Raw genomic sequence first — 22,015 nt, 5'->3', positions numbered from 1 at the left:
TTTATTTAGCCATTTTATATACTGTCATTTAAAATGAAGATCACAATTGTTTACATCATGACACGAATGTTATAGGAAGCCAATTACATTCACTTGATGTGTTCATATATCATCCATTAAGCGACAGACACAAATATCATACATTTTAGCGATAGACTCATACATTGAATAATGTGGTCAGAGGTGGTGAAATATGCAGGGATGAGGTAGAACTTTTAGCATAAAAGTACCAGAGAGATATAAAGTTAGGCGCGGAGAGGAGATGTTTCAGATATTTATTTGGACTGGGATGGAAAGTAATATGGTAAAGAGTTCTTTAGTTAGGTTCATAATTAATTTTTCCATGTAGGAATAAGTATTGATTTCAGAAAAGGTTAAGTTAGGTTATATGTATTTTGAAATAACCATGTTTTAAGGTCATATTTGAATTTCTTTGTTTCTGGAGTCAGTCGTAGGGTCTCGGGCCTGCAATGGAGAACATACGCTCTCTTATTTTTGTCCAATGTGTATTCTGTAATGATGGCACAGCTAGTAATCCTTTATTATGAGATCTTCGTGATCTCTGTGGCTTGTATGGTTGAAGCGCTGTCCCTATCAGGCCAGTGTTGTCAGAATGGACGGAGGAATGTATCAATGTTAAGACTTTGTAATGGAGATGAACCACTTCATTACATCACCATCAATTCTGATTTTTCTCAACTGGTGGCATAGAAGGGTATGCTCAACAGTGTTGAAGGCTGCCGAGAGGTCAATTAGTACCAGGAAATAAGATTTGTCACAGTTAAATCCCTATAATATGGGCAGATTACGGTATATGAGTAACATAAGGCAAACACAGCGGTTCTGATCAAAGCTGGATGTGTTCCCCATTTTTGAGTTTGCAAGCCTACAAATGATATTGTTTCTGCAACTGACCTTACTTCTCTTTTTTCCCATATGAATCTTGAAAGAAATTGCGGTCCAAGGTACACTGCATTCTTGCAATGACTCTGATGTACGCCAGTCCAGTTTATGTTTATTGGAGAAATTACTTACCTGATAGTTTCATTTTCCTTAGTGTAAACAGATGGACTCAGGACCAATGGGTTATGCTCCCCTGTCAGCAGATGTAGACGGAGTCAAGTTTCAAAGCTGACATCATCCTAGATACACCCCTGCAGTGACCTCAGTCTTTCAGCATTCTCTTCATAAGCCACTGTAGACATACTATTGAAAAAAATTGATTTAAAATATGATTAAAATGGATAACCGTAACTGTGCTCAACCAGACACTGAACCCCAATAAGAATATAGATGCCCTGATCTCGAGATTGGATGATGGCTTACCCGAAATCTCTTGGAATCGATATCCACTCCACTGACGATTCCTTGGCACCATTCTTGGACAGTCGTGGGCGGGATGCTGAGTCCATCTGTCTACACTAAGAAAAATGAAATTATCAGGTAAGTAAATTCTCCATTTCCTAATGTGCAGCCAGATGGACTTAGGACCAATGGGATGAACAAGCACTACTCCCAATTGGGGTGGGAGGCTGTCCACAGTCCGCTTAACACTGCCCTTGCAAAAGGTTGAATCCTCTCAGGCCTGTGCATCCAGGCGATAGAACTTGGGGAAGGTGTGCAAGGAGTCCCACATCACCGCTCTGCAGATATCGATGGGAGACAGCAGTATACCCATGAGACTACCTGAGCCCTAGTGGAACGAGCTTTAACCTGAGAACATAATGGCTTTCCTGCCCCCACATAAGCTCCCGTGTCCATCTTCTTAATCCAGTGAGCTACGGTAGCCTGCGAAGCTGGTTCACTCTGCTTCCTTCCATCGTGAAGGATAAACAGGGGGGTCCGTCTTTTTGACTGGTTCTGAAGCTTCCAATGTCTACTGACATTCAAATGATGGTGGAAATGGTATTCTTCTGTGTCCTTATGCTTATCCAGGGATGGCAACGAAATGGAATGATTCAAATGAAACTCCAAGACTACTTTGGGCAAGAAGGATGGAACAGAACAAAAGCTGTAACGCTCCTGGAGTCATCCGGAGGACTAACTCTTGACATAATGCCTGTAGTTCAGAGATGTGACGTGCTGAGCATATAGCCACCAGAAACACCATTTTCAAGATTAATAAACGCAAGGAAAGTCTGCACAATGGCCGTAGGATGGCCCTGCCAAAAATTCTAATACTAGATTAAGAATCCACAAGGGAGTCGGACTCCATAAGGGTGGCTGGAAGTGCTTCACCCCTTTCAGAAAAATGGGCCACATCCAGATGAGCCAATAGGTGGGTTCCGTTCACCTGCCCCTGAAAACAGGAGAGCGCCGCTACTGGACCTTCAAGGAGTTAAGGCTCAAACCTTTATTCAAGCCATCCTACAAAAACTCCAGAATTAATGGGATTTTAACCACCCGAGGGGGGACACCGTATTCCTTGTACCAGAACTCAAATACTCCCCATACCCGCACATACACTAGGGACATAGAGAAATTTCGAGCACGGAATAAGGTGGCAATTAGTGCCACAGAATATCCTTGTTTCATCAGGCGAGCCCTCTGAAGGGCCAGACCATAAGACAGAATTGAGTCGGATCCTCATGAAGGACTGGTTCCTGCTGCAGCAGGGCCCTGTGCAGTGGGAGGCACAGAGGGGTCTCTACCAGGAGTCTCCACATGTACACATACCATAGACTCCTGGGCCAATCTGGAGCTTCTAGTAGGACTAATCCCCTCTGGTGCTTGATTTTGCAAATGACCCTGCCCCAGCAGCCAGGTCTGAATGAGAGCATCGATCCCCAGGGACCACTGATCTTTTTTGCGACTGAAGAATCAGGGAGATGTGAGATGCAGTCAGCAGGTCGATGGATGGGAGACCCCAGCGATCTACTATCAGCTGAAAGGCTTTGGCCAACAATGCCCACTCTCCTGGATCCAGACTCTCCCTGCTTAGAAAATCTGCTCTGACGTTGTCTTTTCCTGTGATGTGGGAGGCTGAGATCATCTGTAGATATATTTCCACCCATTACATAAGGAGACTTACCTCCTGTGACACTTGCTGGCTCTTTGTTCCACCCTGGCGGTTGATGTAGGGTACATCCCTGCTCAGATGAGCTTCCTCTAGCCACCACTGAAGCAGAGAGCATACTCCCATCGGTAAGTGGAGCCGAATCAACTAGTCTTGAGACAGCGGGTTATAATGTGTCAGCAGGGAGCGATGAAGTGGTCGCATGTGTGCCCTCATTCTCAGCACTACCTCCACAGTTGCCACAATCAAACTGAAACTTAAGAGATAGCTCCACACTGTCGGGCATATTGTGCTCATCCACTGACGCACCTGGTACATCATCTTCCTTATCCGCATTGTCGGAAGGAAGACTTTGCCCTGCTTGGTGTCGAACCGGACTCCCAGATATTCCAAGTACTGGGAGAGCTTGAGAATGCTTTGGTCCAGCTTTACAACCCAACCGATTTCCTGGAAGCAAGGAGGTCACCCTGTTGGTCACCCGGAGACTATCTTCCATGGACCTGGCCCAGATCAACCAGGTGTTCAAGTACAGGTGCACCAGGATTCCCTCTTTTCTCAATGCTGCCGCTATGAGCACCGTGATCTTGGAAAATGTCCTGGGGGCGGTGGCTAGGCCAAAGGGCAGTGCTCGGAACTGATAATGGCGACCCAGTACAACAAAGCGTAGGAAACGTTGGGGTTCTTCACAGACTGGCATATGTAGATAAACCTCAGATAAGTCCAGGGTGGTTAAGAACTCTTCCGATTGTACAGCCATTATCAAGAAGCATAATATTTCTGTGTGGAAATGATTCACTAGTAGATGTCCTTTGACATTCTTGAGGTCCAGGATGGGGAAAAGGAACCTTCCTTCTTGGGTAAGATGACAGATGAAATAACGCCCCGTATTTTCTGGGGCATAGGTACTGGGATAACAGTCTTCATCCTGAGCAGCCTTAAAAGAGTAGTTTCTACTGTCTGCTTCTTGCGCTGGGAACGGCAAGGAGACATCATGAATATGTCCCGAGGAGTGCTGTGAAATTCCAGCCCTTATCCTTCTCATATGACCTCCAGTACTCATTTGTCCGAAATGATCTCGACCCACCTCTGATAGAAGAGGGTCAGTTGACCCCTATCTCCACATTCCGGGGGGGGGGGGGGGGGGGGGGGGAGGGGGAGTTCGGAAAGAACCTGAACCTGCCCCTCTCTTGGGTTGTCGACTATGAAAGGAATGAGACCTCCAAAATATCGAGCTTCTGTAGGGACCAAGCATTGGAAGCCTCTGGATCGACCCCTCATAGGAGAGGGGCACTGTAACTGCTTTCTCTTATCTTCTGGTAGTGGGGGAACTGGAGATTCGCCCCATTTACTGGCCAGTTTTCCAATTCACTTCCAAAAAGGAGTGATCCTTTAAAGATGCTTTTGTAAGATTTCACTTGGAGGTTGAGTCTGCTGACCAGTTCCAGAGCCATAGCTGTCTTCTGGCTGCCACCACAGAGGCCACTCCTCTGGCCGAAGTATGGGCTAGATCCAAGCCCGCAGCAGGGTCCGCTAAAAAGGCGACAGCAGGTTCCAAACTGCTCTGGAATTCACCCCCGAGACATCCACCTCCTGAAAGAGGAGTAGGCACGAACAAGCTACCAGGGTACATCAAGAAGCAATCTGTAACGTCATTGCTACTGCGTCAAAGGCCTGTACGAATCCTTTAAGGCCGCTCCTCCCTCCACTGTGATAGTTGTTCATTTAGAGATAGCACAGATCAGCGCATCCACTTTAGGGAAACACAAACGCTCTCACAGCCAGAGCCAGTGGGTATAGAGCTTCTAACGTTCGTCCCCCTTTAAAATTTGTTTCTGGGGCATCCCATTCCAGGTCAATGAACTCCTGGATGGCTTCAAGTACAGGAAAGTAGTAAGAGGCTTTCCGAAGGGAAATCAGAATGGGATTCTTCCTTGGTTCTGTCAGAGTCCACCCCAGAAACTCCCAGCATCTGCAGGGTCTGGGAAACCAGGGCCGGCAATTCATCTCTATGGAAAAACCGTAACGTGGTCTAATATGGTTCTAAACCAGGGGGAATGTCCCCATCTTCCAAGGAATCTGTATCCTCCTCTTCATCCGTGCCATCCGGGTCCCTACCAGGGATACCCTTGGTGAGGCAAGGCAAGCCTCGAGGTCTGCTGATAGGACTGGGAGAGGGAGGGCTGACCGGCCGAGGTCCTGTACGGACAGGGGCAAGTGAGGTAGCCGATTGCGCCTGTATGAAGGCTTGAAGGCCCTGGAAAAATTCCACCCAAGAGAATGCAGCTGGGTCCATGCCTAACCAGGAGATATTGGGGTAGATGCCACTGAATTTCCCTTTCCCATGGATGACCCAGTCCCAGGGTTACTCAGATCCGGGGTACGTCAGTTAAGGCTGTGGCTAACCCATCCTCTGAATGGGAGGAGCCGGGTTTAGCAAAGTCCAGGGAGGCCAACTCTCCCTGGGCTTCCTCACAGTGCTGACATAAGCTGGAATCCAGGTCAGACTGTGAAGCCCTAATATGACAAGCAGTGCAGAGAGAAAGGCACTTATGTTTCCTTAGCTGCTGAAGACACTGCCGGTTGTAACTGTGTTCTGTCGGATCGCGTTTAAAATTTCATGCGCAAAGATTTCGGGTGCCTAAGCGGGACGCCGAAATGCGCACACACAGCCCATGCTCCCAACTTTACCTGTATTCTGCGCGTATGTATGCGCACAACATTATGCATACTGCGTGTGCGCAGAGCCAACACACTGCACGTAACAATGTTCTATGGAGGGGAATATGGCATGCACGAAGATACATGCAAGATGGCACCGCTGCGGCCTACCATGCAGTGTGCCGACCAAGCCTAAAGCAGGGCCTAGCCCACCAGAGGGGGGGGAGGCGCTCAACCCGCTCGGATACCCACTTCCCCTTACCACAATAGGAATGAGAACAATCTCTGTACGGCACGCCAAGCAAGGAGACTGGACGAAGTCTTACCGAAACCCCTCCCAATGTCTCTGAATAAGGAGGTAAATCATCTTCTCTCTTTTTTTTTTTTAAACTTACCTGGGTTCAGCACTTACCAGCTGAGTACAGAGACTGTCTCCAGCTGTGGAACGAGAATGCTTTGGTAGTCACCACTGCGCTTGGCTTCCTGAACCTGCTGCCCCTTCAGCTGCTTAAGCAGCAAAGTCCACGCCGGGAACGGGCTACAGGACCAAGGCATATCTCTGAGGGATCTCGGAAATCGCCTCAGGATTTCTCATCTGGGGGAGAAACCTTCAGGTATCACCGCAGGAGAGCAGGGCTCAATTTTTTTCTCCAATTTAAAATGTAGAATTTCTCCTTCCAAAAAGTACAGCATCCACTATCTGCTGGAGATTGAGAGATACTGAAGGGCAGAGGACCATGCAGGGGTATATCTAGGGTGACATCAGCTTTGAAATCAGACTCAGTCTCCATCTGCTGGCAGGGGAGCATAACCCATTGGTCCTGAGTCCATCTCGCTACACGCTAGGAAATTCTTTATTTGCATTGTGATTGCACAGATGGAAGAATTACCAGCTTTGAAGCCATCTTGTGAAAACCATACAATAAACTGTCTACTTTCTCCCATGATCAAAAGCATTAGGTTCAGTGGTGGTTACGATTCTCTTGTGGCTCAGAAAATGCCAGATAGCACCAGATGATAACAAAGGTTTACAGGACTAACCCCACCAGTCACTCTTGTGCAGACGTGCAAGAGCTTACTTTATTTTTAGAATCTCACTAACTTGTTGCTGTAACCAAGTGTAGAACAGTAACTAGGATTCTTTTGTCACAAAGTAGAGAAGGAATAAGACATCCATCCTACATTATTTTTGCTTCCAGTAGGCACCAGAACTATCTAACCAGTATAGGAACATTATTCATCTGCCTTGATCTTTTCCTAGGAAAAGGTGGAATATCAAATGGAAATAAAATGTGAAAAAAGGTTAGAAGGCACTTGGATCCAAAAAGTTTGCAGTCCCAGTTTGAGAATATGGAGGTTAAGTGGCCTGCTGAAGGTCACATCGTGAGTGGCAGACAAGAGAGACTATAAACCCAGGAATTCACACATCAGTATGACCGAGATTAAAGTCCTCAATGCTGCTCAACAAGTACAGATCTAGAATATACCCCAAATAAAACAAATAGGTTTTATATGAAGTTCTTTGAACCACTGAAGGCTAAACAGGTATGTCGGTATACTGTACAAACAAACACTTGTAGGGTTGAACGTCACCAAAACCATGATGTAATACGGTAGGATTTCCTTGTTTGGCCACAGATGCCTTATTTAGAGTTTGGCACCACCAAGTGGAGGACACAGTGTACAGCCTCTTACAAGTCACATGCTGCTTAAATACCTGGCTAATACATACAGCAAAAATCTCTCTTGTCCTATACACACAGCAACGAATATGTAAAGACAGGCAGTGTATAGTTTTATAATTCACACACTAGGAAATACTCCCTTTGCACCATTGCAGCTTATACCTTGAAATTTATTAGGCACTTTTTTTTTCTACACCTGCAGATACACAATCAAGCAGGCCAATTCAATAGAGTCCTCGGGAGAGTCGGGGCGTCCCTAGCACCTCCTTATTGGCAGAAACAGCGGCTGTCAGCGGGTCTGACAGCCGACGCTTAATTTTACCAGCGTCGATTGTCAAGCCGCTGACAGCCACGGGTTCGGAAAACAGACGCCGGCAAAGTTGAGCATCCATTTTCCAACCCACAGGCAGATTAAGATATTTTTTTTTAAAATTTTTGGGGCCTCTGACTTAATATCGCTATGATATTAAGTTGGAATGTGTACAGAAAAGCAGTTTTTTCTGCTTTTCTGTACACATGCCAGGTGCTGTCTGAAATTAACGCCTACCTTTCGCAGGCGTTAATTTCTGAAAGTAAAATGTGCAGCTTGGTCGCACTTTACTTTCAATATTTTAGGTGACTAATAGGCTCATAACATGCATTTGCATGTGATGAGCGCTATTAGTTTCGGGGGGTGGCCACACATTTTCCATGTGCAATTATTACCCCTTACAGTATAAGGGGTAATAATAGCGTGTCAAAAACGCGCAGCCAAACAGGGCCGAGCGCACCATTCTGTATTGGCCTGAAGGTTTGCTTACCTGTTCTGGTGCAACTAATCAAGCTCATCCTTAAATGTGAATTGACACAAACTGCTAAGCAACAGTTCCCTGAATTCAAGTACAATGTGGGTGGAGGGAGTTGCTTTCTTAAAAGAGCTCACAGCCTAAGTGGGAGGAGAAGGTACAAGGTGAGAGAGGCTATAATATCTAAAAGAACATCTTTCAAGACATGGAAAAGGGATCCAAATGAAGAAAACAGGAAACAGCATAAGCACTGGCAAATCAGATGCAAAGCATTGATAAGGAAGGCAAAGAGAATTTGAAAAGAAGCTTGCCATGGAAGCAAAATCTCATAATAAAAAAACCTTTTTCAGGTACATTTGAGGTAAAAAGCCTGTGAGGGGAGTCAGTTGAACCATTAGATAATCAAGGGGTAAAAAGAGCACTTAGGGATGACAAAGCCATAGCAGAGACTAAATGAATTCTTTGCTTCAGTATTTACTGAGGAAGATGTAAGCGAGAGAACCATGCCAGAAATGATATTCAAAGGTGATGAGTCAGAGGAACTGAAACAAATCTCAGTGAACCTGGAAGATGTACTAGGGCAAACTGACAAACTAAAGAGTAGCAAATCACCTGAACCAGATGGTATACATCCCAGAGGCTGAAAGAACTGAAAAATGAAATTGTGGACCTGCTATTGGAAATTTGTAAACTATCAATATCATCTATGGTACCCGAAGACTGGAAGGTTGCCAATAAAATGCAAATTTTTAAAAAGGGCTCAAAAGGATGATCCAGGAAAGTACCGACTAGTGAGTCTGATGTCTGTGCCAGGCAAAATGGTAGAAACTATCATAAAGAACAAAATTGCTATACATATAAATAGGCACAGTTTAATAAGACAAAGACATCTGGATTTAGCCAAGTGAATTCTTGCCTCCTCAATTTATTACTTTTTTTGAGGGCATAAACAAACATGGATAAAGGTGAGCCAGTTTGTATAGTGTATCTGGAATTCCAGAAAGCATTTGACAAAGTCCCTCATGAGCGACTTCTTAAGAAATTAAAAAGTTCAGGAATAGGGAGTAGTGTCCTATTGTGGATTGGGAACTGGATAAAAGAGAAAAAACAGTAGAACTAAATGGTAAATTTTCCCAATGGAAAAAGGGGCAGATGCTTTTTAATATTTGTATAAATGACCTGGAAATGGGAACAATGAGCGAGATGATCAAATTTGCAGATGACACAAAATTCTTCAAAGTTGCTAAACCAAAAGAGGATTGTGAGAAATTGCAAGAGTACCTTGCAAAACTGGGAGACTGTGCATGCAAATGGCAAATTAAATTTAATATGGCCAAGTGTAAAGTGATACACTTAGGTAAGAGTAACAAATTATGGCTACACAATGTAAGGTTCAACAGTAGGAGTCATCATTCAAGAAAGGATCTAGGCTTCCTCATTGAAAATACGTTGAAATATTCTGCTCAGTGTGCAACAGCAACCAAGAAAGCAAATAAAATACTAGGGATTATTAGGAAAGGAATGGAGACTAAAACAGAATATCAATGTCTCTGTGTCGTTCCATGGTGCAACCTCATCTTAAGTATTGTGTGCAGTACTAGTCACCACATCTCAAGAAAGATATAGCAGAATTAGCAAAGGTACAGAGAAGGGCAACCAAAATGATAAAAGGAGATAGAACAATTCCCTTATGAGGAAAGGCTAAAGAGGTTAGGAATCTTCAGCCTGGAGAAGAGACGGCTAATGGGAGATATGATAGAGAGCTATACAGTCATGAGTGGAGTGGAATGCATTAACGTTCATAGGAAAATTGGACTGATCCAATGTTATTCCAGGAACAAAAATTAGGTAAGAACCAGACTCCTGGGTTTTGCCTCCCTTCCAGCAGATTGAGACCAAGAAAGTTTCACTGACACTGGCATATAACCTGGTGTGCTACCTGTTGTCCCTCAGTATTGACCTGTACCCAAGCCAAGATTCATCCTATAACAATCTTAACGAACTAGACAACAACCTTCCACAACAAGCAGGAGAAAGGCTGAACCCCACCCTGGAAAAATCTTTTCTTTGCAACTCCAAAATCAGGAGAACAAACCTGAAATCCTGAAAGCTCTGCAGCCTATATACATTAGGAATACGACAAATACGAGCAGACTCTCCTCCTCATGCAGGGTTGGACTCTGGACTGATCTGTGGTATTCCAGAAATGAAAATTAGCAAGTAAGAACCAATTTTCCTTTCCTGTTCATACCCGAATCAGTCCAGACTCCTGGGATGTAACCAAGCTTCCCTAATTAGGGTGGGACTGCAAGAATCCTACTTGAAGAACATTCTCACCAAAACCCTTGGCCTCTGGGGCCTGGACATCCAAACGATAATGTCTGGCAAAAGATTGTGCAACTTCAAGTAGCCACCCGACAAAATTCTTGTGGTGACACCGGCTGGCACTCGGCCCTGTGACCAAACCGAGTGAGCCCTCAATCTCACTGGGATAGGATGCCCCTAATAGATGTAAGCCAAGCTTGCTGCCTCCTTCAACTACCTTGCTATGGTGCACTTTGAAGCCTTCTGCCCTTAGGCCCACTCCATAGCACAAAGAGATGGTCAGGCACCCTGAAGCTATTGGTGACCTTGAGAAAGCGCAACAAAGCCCACACTTCACATCCAAACATCACAGGTCTCTAGCGTGCGGGGTCTCTTCGAAAGCCAAGAGTTCTACCATCTGATTCAGATGGACCGCTGACACAACCTTCGAGAGAAAGGATGGCACCATCCGCAAATAGATCCTGGAATATGAGATCTTCAGAAACAGCTCTCTACATGACAACGCTTGTAGCTCCGAAATTCTTCTGGTTGAACAAATTGCTACCAGAAAAAATACCTTCAAAGTAAGATCTTATACCATTGCCCTTTTTAAAGGCTCAAAAGGTGCCACACACATCCCTCCTCTTAGGACTAAATTAATATTCCATGAGGGACATATTTTCCACACTGGAGGATGTAGATGTTTTGCCCCTTGAAGGAAGCAAACCACAAAGACATCCCATGTACCTTGCCACAAAAACAGACCAAGGCCACTACCTGAACCTTAAGAGAATTAAAGGCCAAGCCTTTCACCAATCCTTTCTGCGAAAAAGCTAAGATGTGAGCTATCAAGGCCTGAGTAGATCTTACTCCCTGACCCATACACCAGGACTCAAAGACTTTCTGGATCCTCACATAGGACAAGGAAGTGGAAGTCTTTCTAGCCTGCAACAAAGTAGAAATGACATCCTCAGGATATCCTCTCTCTCTCAAATGCATCCTCTCAAAAGCCAAGCTGCGAGACCAAAGCGATCGGCCCGATCCGAAATATTGGACCCTGACGAAGAAGCTTCGGCAAATGGGCGAGCCACAGCGGACTGTCCACCGCCAAGTGGACCATGTCCGCAAACCACAGGCGCCATGGCCACTCTGGTGCTACCAGGATCACCTCTTTGGGATGAGCTTCTATTCGCCATATCACTTTTCCCACCAGAGGCCACGGACGGAACACGTAAAAAAGGATCCCTGGGGGACAAGGTAGGCCCAAGGCATTGACCCCCTTCTGCTCAGTTTTCTCTTCTGCAATGGAAGAAATGGGGCACCTTGGCATTCCTCTGCAACACCAACAAGTCCAAGCAGGGACTACCCTACCTGTGATAGAGTCATCGCCTCCTCCAACAGTTCCAACTCCCCATAGGGTCCAGCTTCTGGAGACTGAGAAAATCTAGTTGAACATTGTCCATTCCGGCTATGTGAAGTCACACTAGAAGCCGTTCCACCCAGAGAAAAAACTCCTGAGCTTCCTGGGCCACGGCCAGACTCCTGGTCCCTCCCCTTTGTTGATATAAGCCACCGTGGTTGCGTTGTCCAACAAAATGCGCACTGAACGGCCACTTAATAGAAGCAGAAAAGCAAGTAATGTGAACTGCACTGCCCTCATCTCCAAACGATTGATAAACCAGGATGCCTCTTTCTTGGACCTCTGCCCCAGGGGCTGACTGATTCTGGCACACTGCTCCCAGTCTGAAAGGCTGGCATCGGTGGTAATTACCACCCAGTCTGGGACCTCCAAGTCCACTCTACGACTTAGATGATCCTGACCAAGCAACCATGAAAGACCAGACCTGGCAAGCTCCTCGAGCAACAGCAGAAGATAAACTGTTTTGACAAAGGATGCCAACGGGAAAGGAGACACCTCTGCAGAGGCCTCATGTGCGCAAAGGACCAAGCTCTAACATCAAGGCCATAGAGCAAAACACTCGAAGCTAATCCCAGACCCTGGGCACTGCCATATCCAAACAGTTTGTGTACCTAAGAGGGATGTGTGTGGCACCTTTTGAGAATGCAACCCTCGGTAAGAAAAACCTTTCCTAACCTGGTGTCGAAGCGCTCTCCCAAAAACTCCAGAACCTATGACAGGGTGAGATGACTATTCAACCAGATAAACCACCCAGCCTATAGACCTCAACTGCTATAAGACCTGTGCCACCGCTTGAGTACAGAAGGCTTCCAACTTTGCCTGAATGAACCATCCAAATCTAAAGAGGGGCCTAGCACACCGGGGGGGCTGCTCGACTCGATGGGAAACTCCAATGGGATCAGATACGACATCGGTATGGTGCACCGAGCAAGGAGACCAGAGGAAGTCTTACCGAAACCCCCCCAAATGTCTCTGAATTGGGAGGTAAATCTTTTTTTTTTTTTTTTTAAACTTACCTGGGGGCTCAGCACTTACCGGCCGAGTACAGAGATGATCTCCAGCTGTGTGGGGAGAGCGCTTTGGCCATCACTGCCATGCTTGGCTTCCTACATCTGCTGCCTTTCAGCTGCTTAAGCAGCAAAGTCCATGCCAGGAACCGGCTACCGGATCAAGGCACACCTCTGAGGATCTCTGAAATCATCTCAGGAATTCTCAACTGGGGGAGGTACCTTTAGGTATCACCGCAGGATCTTTCTCAAATTTAAAAGGTAAAAGTTAAAGGTAAAATTTCCACTTCTAAAGAGTACTGTGTTCCGGATAGGGAAGGCACAATCCACATCTGCTAGGAGATGGAGAGAGATACAGAATGGCTGAGGTCACTCCATGGGTATATCCAAGGTGATGTCAGCTTTGAAACTTAACTGTCTCCATCTGCTAGCAGAAAAGTCCATCTGACTACACGCTAGGAAAATAGGAATTACAATAAATACTGCCTGCACATTTCATATAGCGTCAAAGGCAGAGTCATGCCTGTATGATGGGGACAGCGGAAAGGATAAGAAACTGATGAGCACCAAATAGGAAAGACACTTTGGGTACGTTACTATAGTTAATCATTAAAAGATTTTTATTAAAATTCACAAAATCACAAATAGAGATTATAAGACCGATGATTGGACCAACTGGCCACTAGAAGTTTCTGTTAATTCAGATCTCTTGCCAATACTGAGGTCTTATCTCTACATTAACATTCATGTTTTAAACAATACTTTATGGTTACAGTACCAGTTATTGATTTCAGAGATTAAATCTCTGTTTTCTTGCAGCCTATATTGATTCACATAGCTAGTTATTTTTTCTTGTTTTGATTGTATACTAGTTATATCCCATATATTGTTGAATAAAAAAAACAACCCACACACTTGATCCACCAGCAGATTACAGCGAAGCAGAGTCCACCCCCTTCTGGGATCAGTTTCTAAGACTTGATTTGGTGACAAAAAATGGTTTTGCAAAAACATGAATGTTGCATGCATGCGGCTGCTCTTTAGTTTGGCTCAGTTTTACTGTGCCACCAGACCTTTTTGAATTCTTCTTATAAGACCATTTCCACTGAAGTACTTGTGTTGTGACGACACTACTTGCCTAAGGGGCCAACGCAATACCAAACACAAAAAAACGTGCATCCAAACTGGGTGGGCATTTTTTCAATGTGTGCACATCCTCCCCCCTTGGGCATCAGATGCAATACGCAAATGAGCTGCCGCAATAAAAAAAAAGCACGCATTATGGATAAATTGCATGTCCCCAGCACATTCATGGCTTCGGGCAGCCAGGAGACGTGGCTGTGTGCAGGTTAGGAAAACAGGTGCTCAATTTACAAATGTCCACTTTTTTCCCCCAGCAGCTATATTACCGGCACAATATGCTCACATAATATACACGGCCCAGGACGTGTATATTGTGCGCCCTGAACATTTTTTTTTTTTTTTTTGCATGGTGCTACTTTCTGTGGTTTTTACTACTTAGTATCACGATGATACTTCTTAGGAGGAACCACAGAAAAGCAGGGAATACTTTATACCCGCTCCAGGCATAAAATTTTTCAGGTTAAAAAGTGCGCATCAGGAGCACAGGAATTTTTTGCATCGTGTGGTAACAGCTAATAGCCTCATCTATATGGCATTTACATGTGATGAGCGCTATTAGCTACGCCTTTGTTTGGAGATGCGTATCCCCTTATTGCATTGGGGAGGGGGGGGTTATGGATGTGCGTCAACCGCTCGTTAAGCTGTCCGCACCGTACTGCATCGGCCCCTAAGTTTGTATTCTCATACTTCTGGCTTTCTACCTTGATGTTGTTTCCGACACCGCACACATAAGCCATCTGTACTCTTCAGATGGATTGTGCTTTGTTCATCCCTCCTGATGCAGCCCTACCGGGGGGGGGGGGGGGGGGGGGGGGGGGAGACACGACTGCATCACATATGAACATTACAGATGAAGATTACTGAATAAACCTTTTTGAATGTTTGCATACTGTCCACCGAGAGACAATGTTGTACAGATCTACTGGATCTTTCACACATCAGAACTTTGTGTGTTATTTTTTTAGTGTGTGAATTCTTCACTCCATGCTTTTTGTTTGCAGCTGGCTCTTTAGTTTCCAGATTACAGCGACTCGCTATGCTGTTTAGTCGTTTCCACTCGGGTAAATGGAGCAGAAAACCACCCCAAACCAATGCTACTGGACACTGACTTTTACTGATGGGATGCTAAAACAATCTCTCGCTTGCCCATTTTACTTCACTTGCTGGAGAACCACTTGAAAACCAGGTTTGTTTGTTTTGTTTTAGACAGAGACTGAAAGGTGCTGGGCTTACTGACCTTCCAAAGGGGCAAGGTGAGGGAAAGGGAAGCCTTACCTGACATCCTTGCCCACTGTCATGGCTGCGATGACCTTCTTCACAGCCTCTTTTCTCTTTTCTTTCTTTTCATTGTTTAGCTCTGCCTTAAGTTCAAAGATCTCCCCTGCAAAGGAAGCGGGAAAAAGGTTGACTTTCGCTCACATTCAGCCCTGCCAGAAAGTCGCAGACAGATTGAGTTGGGCCTTTCGATAAAATTCAGAATCCCAAATCTTATCTGTACGCACCACGTGCTTTTTTAAAGAAGACTTCTTTGCTGATCCATCGTTCAGGACACTTCTGACAGCAGAACTCAGACAAGCTCAAGAACAAAAACCATTCCTACCTATCCCTATTCTTGACTTTTGTTCCCACCTTTCCATACAAATGAATCAAGCATCCAAAAACCTGCTGTATAATGCAGTTGTGTTATTTATATGTATTCATTATATATAAGAATTGTACAATGCCTTTTTTCATTTTCTCAAACCATTTACAACTCCAGTGAACCGATTTCCTCTGGGACATACGCCCAAGCCCTGCACAGAGCTGCATACACCTAACAGCATTACAGAAATAAGGAGTATGGCTATTGGATATGCATCTTGTTTAATTATAAATCTATGAGTCATTAATCTATTCCTTTCAGTATTTGCAAATCCTACTGTTTCATAACCATCTGATTGTCTTGGTCAGGGCTTCCCAAACCAGTCCTAGTGACCCCACAGTTAGTCAGATTTTCAGGATATCCATAATATTTATTAAAGACCCAGTAAATGCAAATTTATTTCATTGGGGATATCCTGAAAACCTGACTGAACAGTTTTGGGAAGCTCTGGTCTTGGTCACACCTGATTGACAGAAACGACCTGTTACATCATCAGTTACAGACTGGAATACAAATCTTGAAATGGATGTAGTGCTTCCTAGAAATTTATTTAAATAACTGTTAAGAGGTTTGTATGCCATGGTTATTGGACAGATATATTCCAATATCTGGCAGGCTCCAATAAAATACGGGAAAGTGGAATTTTTCAAAGAAAAGCAAGTTTGCTTACCGTATACGGTGTTTCTGTAGATAGCAGGATGAATTAGCCATGCTGTCTGGGAGCGCGTTGCAACCGGTCAGTAAGCGGAGTTTTCTCAGTTAGTACAGAGTTTTGAACTCTGTACGGCTGCGCAGTGAGCTTCCGATGTGATTGCCTTACCACATCAGTCTCTTGTAGCCAAGCAAGATGTATGTGGAAAAGTTTTTGGTAGAATCTGTAGATTATCTAGGAAGGTGGGAAGGGATCACATGGCTAATTCATCCTGCTTACCGTAAACGGTAAGCAAACTTGCTTTTTCCCGTTGATAGCAGGGCTGAATTAGCCATGCTGCTGGGTGTCCCAAGCTCTCGGGTTGGGTCCAATTAATATGTTTCCTTAGGTGAGGATAGTACCTGTGAAAAAGGTAGACAGTCTTATTCAGGTGCAAGGGTTGACAGGATCGCCGAACCCAGAGCTGCACTGGAAGATGTCTGCTGTTCGATACAGTAGTGTGACATGAAGGTATGAAGAGAAGACCAAGTTGCCGCTTTGCAGATGTCTAGCAGCGGAACTTTCTTTAAATGTGCAACAGACACTGCTGTTGCGCGAATTTGGTGTGCTTTTGGTTTTGTGTTCAAAGGAAGAGCACGTTTATTGTAGCAGAATTCAATGCATTGGGATAACCAACTAGCAATAGTTCTTTTGGAGACGGGTTGATTTGGAGAATTTGGATTAAATGAGAGAAACAGCTGAGATGGTCTGGATTGAGAATGGGTCCTTTGCTTGTAATAAGCTAATGCTCTTTTACAGTCTAAGGAATGGAGAAGCCTATCCCGGTCATTATCATGAGGCTTAGGTTTGAAGATTGGCAGTGTAATTGACTGATTGATGTGAAAAGCCGATACTACCTTAGGAAGGAAGGCAGGATGAGGCTGGAGAGTGACTTTATTATGGTAGAATTCCAAATAAGGAGAATAATGAACTAAGGCTTGAAAGCTCACATGCTCTCCTTGCTGATGTGACAGCTACCAGGAATACTGTCTTCCAGGTGAGGTATATGATGTGGCACGAATCTAATGGTTCAAAAGGAGGTAGCATTAATTGTTCTAGGACAATATTTTATTTTTATTTATTTATTTAACAGTTTTTCTATACCGACATTAAAATACACATCATATCGGTTTACATTATAACAGCAGGTAGAAAGTACATCGAACGGGGAGAAGGGGATGGAGAACCAACAGGAACAAGAGTTAGAGGGGCTCTAACAGGGAGCCCGAGGCAATAGTTAAAATAAAAAGGGGGAGGGGGGAGGAAGTGGGAGCTATTTACATAGGGAGAGTTGGATGGGGGAAAATTAGGGGGCTAAAATACAAGGATGGGGTGGAAGGAGGGGGGGCAGATATTTACAGGGAACGGAGGGTGAGGGTGGTTTGTAGCAAAGCTAGTCCGGAAAGGCTTGGTGGAAAAGCCAGGTTTTTAGCATTTTGCAGAATTTATTTGGGCATGACTCCAGGCGGAGGTTTGATGGCAGAGCATTCCATTGGGTTGGGCCTGCAATTGAGAGGGCACGGTCTCTTGTTGAAGTTAGTCTGGCACTTTTAAGGGGTGGGACTTGAAGGGTAAGTTTGTGGTTTGCTCTGGTGGGGCGGGTGGATTGTGTGAGACGGAACGGTTCACTGAGCCAGTTGGAGTTATCTTTGTATATAGCTTTATGTATGATGGTGAGTGATTTGAAGAGTATGCGTGATGGGATGGGAAGCCAATGCAGGTCTTTTAGGATTGGGGTTATATGGTCTGTTTTTCTAGCGTTGCTTATTATCCTTGCGGTAGCATTTTGGAGGATCTGTAAGGGTTTAATGGTAGAGTAGGGGAGACAAGGTATAGCGAGTTGCAGTAGTCTAACTTGGATGACATAGTGGCTTGGATGACGGTTTTGAGGTCATGCGTGTGGAGCAGTGGCTTGAGCTTTTTTATGATGTTGAGTTTATAAAAGCCACCTTTAAGTACAGAGCTAATGTGTTTTTTTAGGTTCAGTAATGGGTCGATAAGGACGCCAAGGTTCCGAACTGTGGGTTGTGATGTGAGAGAGAGGGCCATAGGGTCATTGGTGGGAATGGATTTGAGGGTCTGGTGGTTGTGGATAAGTATGAGCTCAGTTTTGGAAGAATTGAGGGCAAGTTGTAGGGATGTGAGGAGGGAGTTAATGGAGTTGAGGCAGTCCTCCCAGTAGCTTATAGTGGCAGCCAAAGATTCACGTAGTGGGATGATGATCTGAACATCATCCGCATAGATGTAAAATTTGAGGCCGAGTTCAGTGAGATGGCGACAGAGGGGGAGGAGGTAGATGTTGAAGAGGGTAGAGGAGAGGGAGGAACCTTGGGGGACACCCTGGGAGAGGGTGAAGTGTGAGGATTCGTGATTTCCGATTTTAACAGAGAAACGTCTGTTTGTCAGGTATGATTTGAACCAGAGGAGGGCTATGCCGGAGATACCTATATCTGCTAGGCGAGAGATGAGTAGATTGTGGCTTATAGTGTCGAAGGCCGCAGATATATCAAGAAAGGCAATATTGAGATTCCATGGTATAGGCGATTTTGTGACTGTTGGTCGTAATCGGAGCATGCCACGCATGAATCTGGAGATTAGAGGATGGTTGGAAATGGGAAGTCCATTATGAGAATGGTGGAAAGCTGCAATGGCGCTAATATGTACACGAACTGAAGCGGATGCCAAACCAGCTAAGTAGAGTGTGTGCAGATACTCCAGAAGTTGTGTGACTTATGAGGAGTAAGGGTGTAATCGCCTCGGTTTGCACCATTCTGAGTAAGGATGCCACTTTCCGGCATAGTTATGCCTGGTTGAAGGTTTTCTGGATGCAATAAGAATGTCTTCTAATTGAGAAGGAAGTCCCAGATGGTTTAATATTTGCCGTTCAACTTCCATGCCAGCAGGTGAAGGGAACGATGCACTGGATGAAGGAGGGGCCCCCCCCCCTCCTGAGTTAACGGACGTGGATGGTTTTCCAGTGGTATTGGTGGGCAAATGGATAGTCGCCTGAGATACGCATACCATCGCTGTCTTGGCCATGGTATGCGTATCTCAGGCCATGGAGCTATGAGTATCATATCCGCCGTGTCTTGGATGCATTTTTGAATTGTTCTTGATATTAGCAAAATAAGAGGGTAAGCGTAGAGTAAGCCCCCCGTCCACGGGATGAGAAAAGCATCCAGAGCGTGACGAAGTGGATGAAGCAAAACTTTTGCATTTGACGGTTGTCCTTCATGGCAAAAAGGTCGATTATGGGGTTTGCCCCAGCGTTGGAACAGTTTGGATGCAACTTCCAGATTTAAAGTCCATTCGTGTGGATAGAAAATCCTGCTGAGGCGGTCTGCTGTGACGTTGTCTAAACCCAGTAGGTAAGTGGCTTGTAGCGAGACTTCATTTGATATTGCCCAAGTCAATATCCGAAGTGCTTCCCGGCAGAGTATCCAGGAACCTGACTCTCCTTCCTTGTTTATGCAGAACATGGCAACTTGGTTGTCTGTGTATACCATGAGGCGTTTTCCCCAAACTTGGGGAGAGAAGGTTTGTAGCGTTTTCCAAATGGCTCGAAGTTCCAGAAGGTTGATCTGGTGGGCGCTCTCCTGAGGAGACCATATGCCCTAAGTTTTCAAGTCACACAATTGGACACCCCAGCCTTTTCTGGATGCATCCATCATGAGTGTGATTTGATGGGGAGGTAACTGAAAAGGTGCTCCCGAACTTAGGTGATTGGTGTTCATCCACCACTGGATGTTGGTTCGCATTTGTGTTGTAAGACGTATTTTGGTTGAAAGTGGTTGCAAGTATTGAGACCATTGATTTTTGAGGCTCCATTGTAGGCGCTGCATGTGTAGTCTCGTGTAGGGAACCACATGAATGGCTGCCGCCATGTGACCCAGTAGCTGAAGGATTTGGCGTTCAGATGCATGCAATTGTGTAACCGCTGAGCTAGCAAGGAAAGAGTCCGAATCCTGTCTTGCAGGAGGTATGCTCTCTGATGCGTAGTCTTGATGAGTGCTCCAATGAACTGTAGAGTCTGGGTCAGTGCAGGTTGGACTTTTCGTAATTGATTAGAAAGCTCAATGTCTGAAGACAATTGATTGTTTGGAATGTGTGAGTGTGCAGAGTAGCCAGATCTGAGGCTACTAACAGCCAGTCGTCCAGATAGGGAAAGATCTGGATCGAGAGCTGTCTAAGGTGAGCCACCACCACCGCTAAACATTTTGTGAATACTCTCAGTGCTGAGGACAGGCCAAATGGTAGAGCTTTGAACTGATAGTGGTTGTTTTGGGCCTGAAAACAAAGGTAGCATCAGGAAGAAGGGTGCATGGGAATATGGGAGCAAGTATCCTTCAGATCTATGGAACATAGCCAGTCGTTGGGTTAAAGAGTGGAAGGATGCTCTTGAGAGAGGTCATCTTGAATTTTTCCCTTTTAAAATTTAGTGTTAGAGCTGCAGATTTACTTATTGTCCCCCTTCCAGTTATTTGTTTAAATTTGATCATGTTATGATCACTGTTGCCAAGTGGCCCCACCACCGTTACTTCTCTCACCAAATCTTGCATTCCACTAAGAATTAAATCTAAAATAGCTCCCTCTCTTGTTGGTTCCTGAACCAATTCTCCATGAAGCAATCATTTATTACATCCAGGAACTTTATGTCTCTAGCAAGTCCTGATGTTACATTTACCCAGTCAATATTGGGGTAATTGAAATCTCCCATTATTATTGCACTGCCAAATTGGTTAGCTTCCCTGATTTCTCTTAGCATTTCATCATCTGTCTGACCATTTTGTCCAGGTGGACGGTAGTATACTCCTATCACTATACTCTTACCCAACACACATGGGATTTCTACCCATATAGATTCTACTGAGCATTTAGTCTCTTGTATGATCTTTATCCTGTTGGACTCTATACCCTCCCGGACATAAAGTGCCACACCCCCACCAAGTTGATCCTCCCTATCATTGTGATATAATTTGTACCCTGATATAGCACTGTCCCATTGGTTATCCTCCTTCCACCAAGTCTCTGATGCCAATCTCATCATTTGCTGCTATACACTCTAGCTCTCCCATCTTACTTCTTAGACTTCTGGCATTGGCATACAGACATTTCAAAGGCCTGTTTAAGTATGGACTCCATCAGACATTCATATGCATTGTTTAATGCCGCTCCTTCCTCCACTGGGATAGTTATTTGCTTAGAAACAGCACAGACCAGTGCATCCACTTTAAGGAAATGTAAACGTTCTCTCGCTGCCAAATCCAGTAAAAACAGAACTTCTAAGGCACATCCACCTTTAAAACTTTCTTCTGGGGCATCCCATTGCTACTTTTCCAGTACTGGAAAGTAGCAAGAGGCTTTCCACAGGGAAATCAGAATGGGATTCTTCTTTGGTTCTGTCAGAGTCGACCCCAGGAATTCCCAGCATCTTCATGGTCTGGGAAACCAGGGCCAGCAATTCACATCTATGGAAAACCATAAAATGGTCCGATATGGTTCTAAACCAGGGGGGATTTCCCCATTTTCCAAGGAATCTGGATCCTCTTCTTCATCCGAGCCATCCAGGTCCCTGCCAGGGATACCCTTGGTGAAGTGAGGCAAGCCTCAAGGTCTGCCGATAGGACTGGGAGTGGAGAGCTTACCGGCTGAGGTCCTGTCCGG

General features: G+C 45.0%; 1 protein-coding gene across 2 annotated transcripts in view; it reads right to left on the bottom strand.

The window, feature by feature from the left end:
* Nucleotides 1-22,015, bottom strand: part of AP2B1 (adaptor related protein complex 2 subunit beta 1) — a 340,179-nt gene that overhangs the window by 309,836 nt on the left and 8,328 nt on the right. For both annotated transcript variants that reach the window (XM_029612743.1, XM_029612744.1), the window contains exon 3: nucleotides 15,294-15,399. In XM_029612743.1, coding sequence (XP_029468603.1) covers nucleotides 15,294-15,399 — 106 coding nt within the window. The remainder of the gene's footprint in view (nucleotides 1-15,293; nucleotides 15,400-22,015) is intronic.

The sequence above is a fragment of the Rhinatrema bivittatum genome, chromosome 8, assembly GCF_901001135.1.
Source record: "Rhinatrema bivittatum chromosome 8, aRhiBiv1.1, whole genome shotgun sequence".
Classification (NCBI taxonomy): Eukaryota; Metazoa; Chordata; class Amphibia; order Gymnophiona; family Rhinatrematidae; genus Rhinatrema; species Rhinatrema bivittatum.
This window is presented reverse-complemented; position numbering and strand designations above follow the sequence as displayed.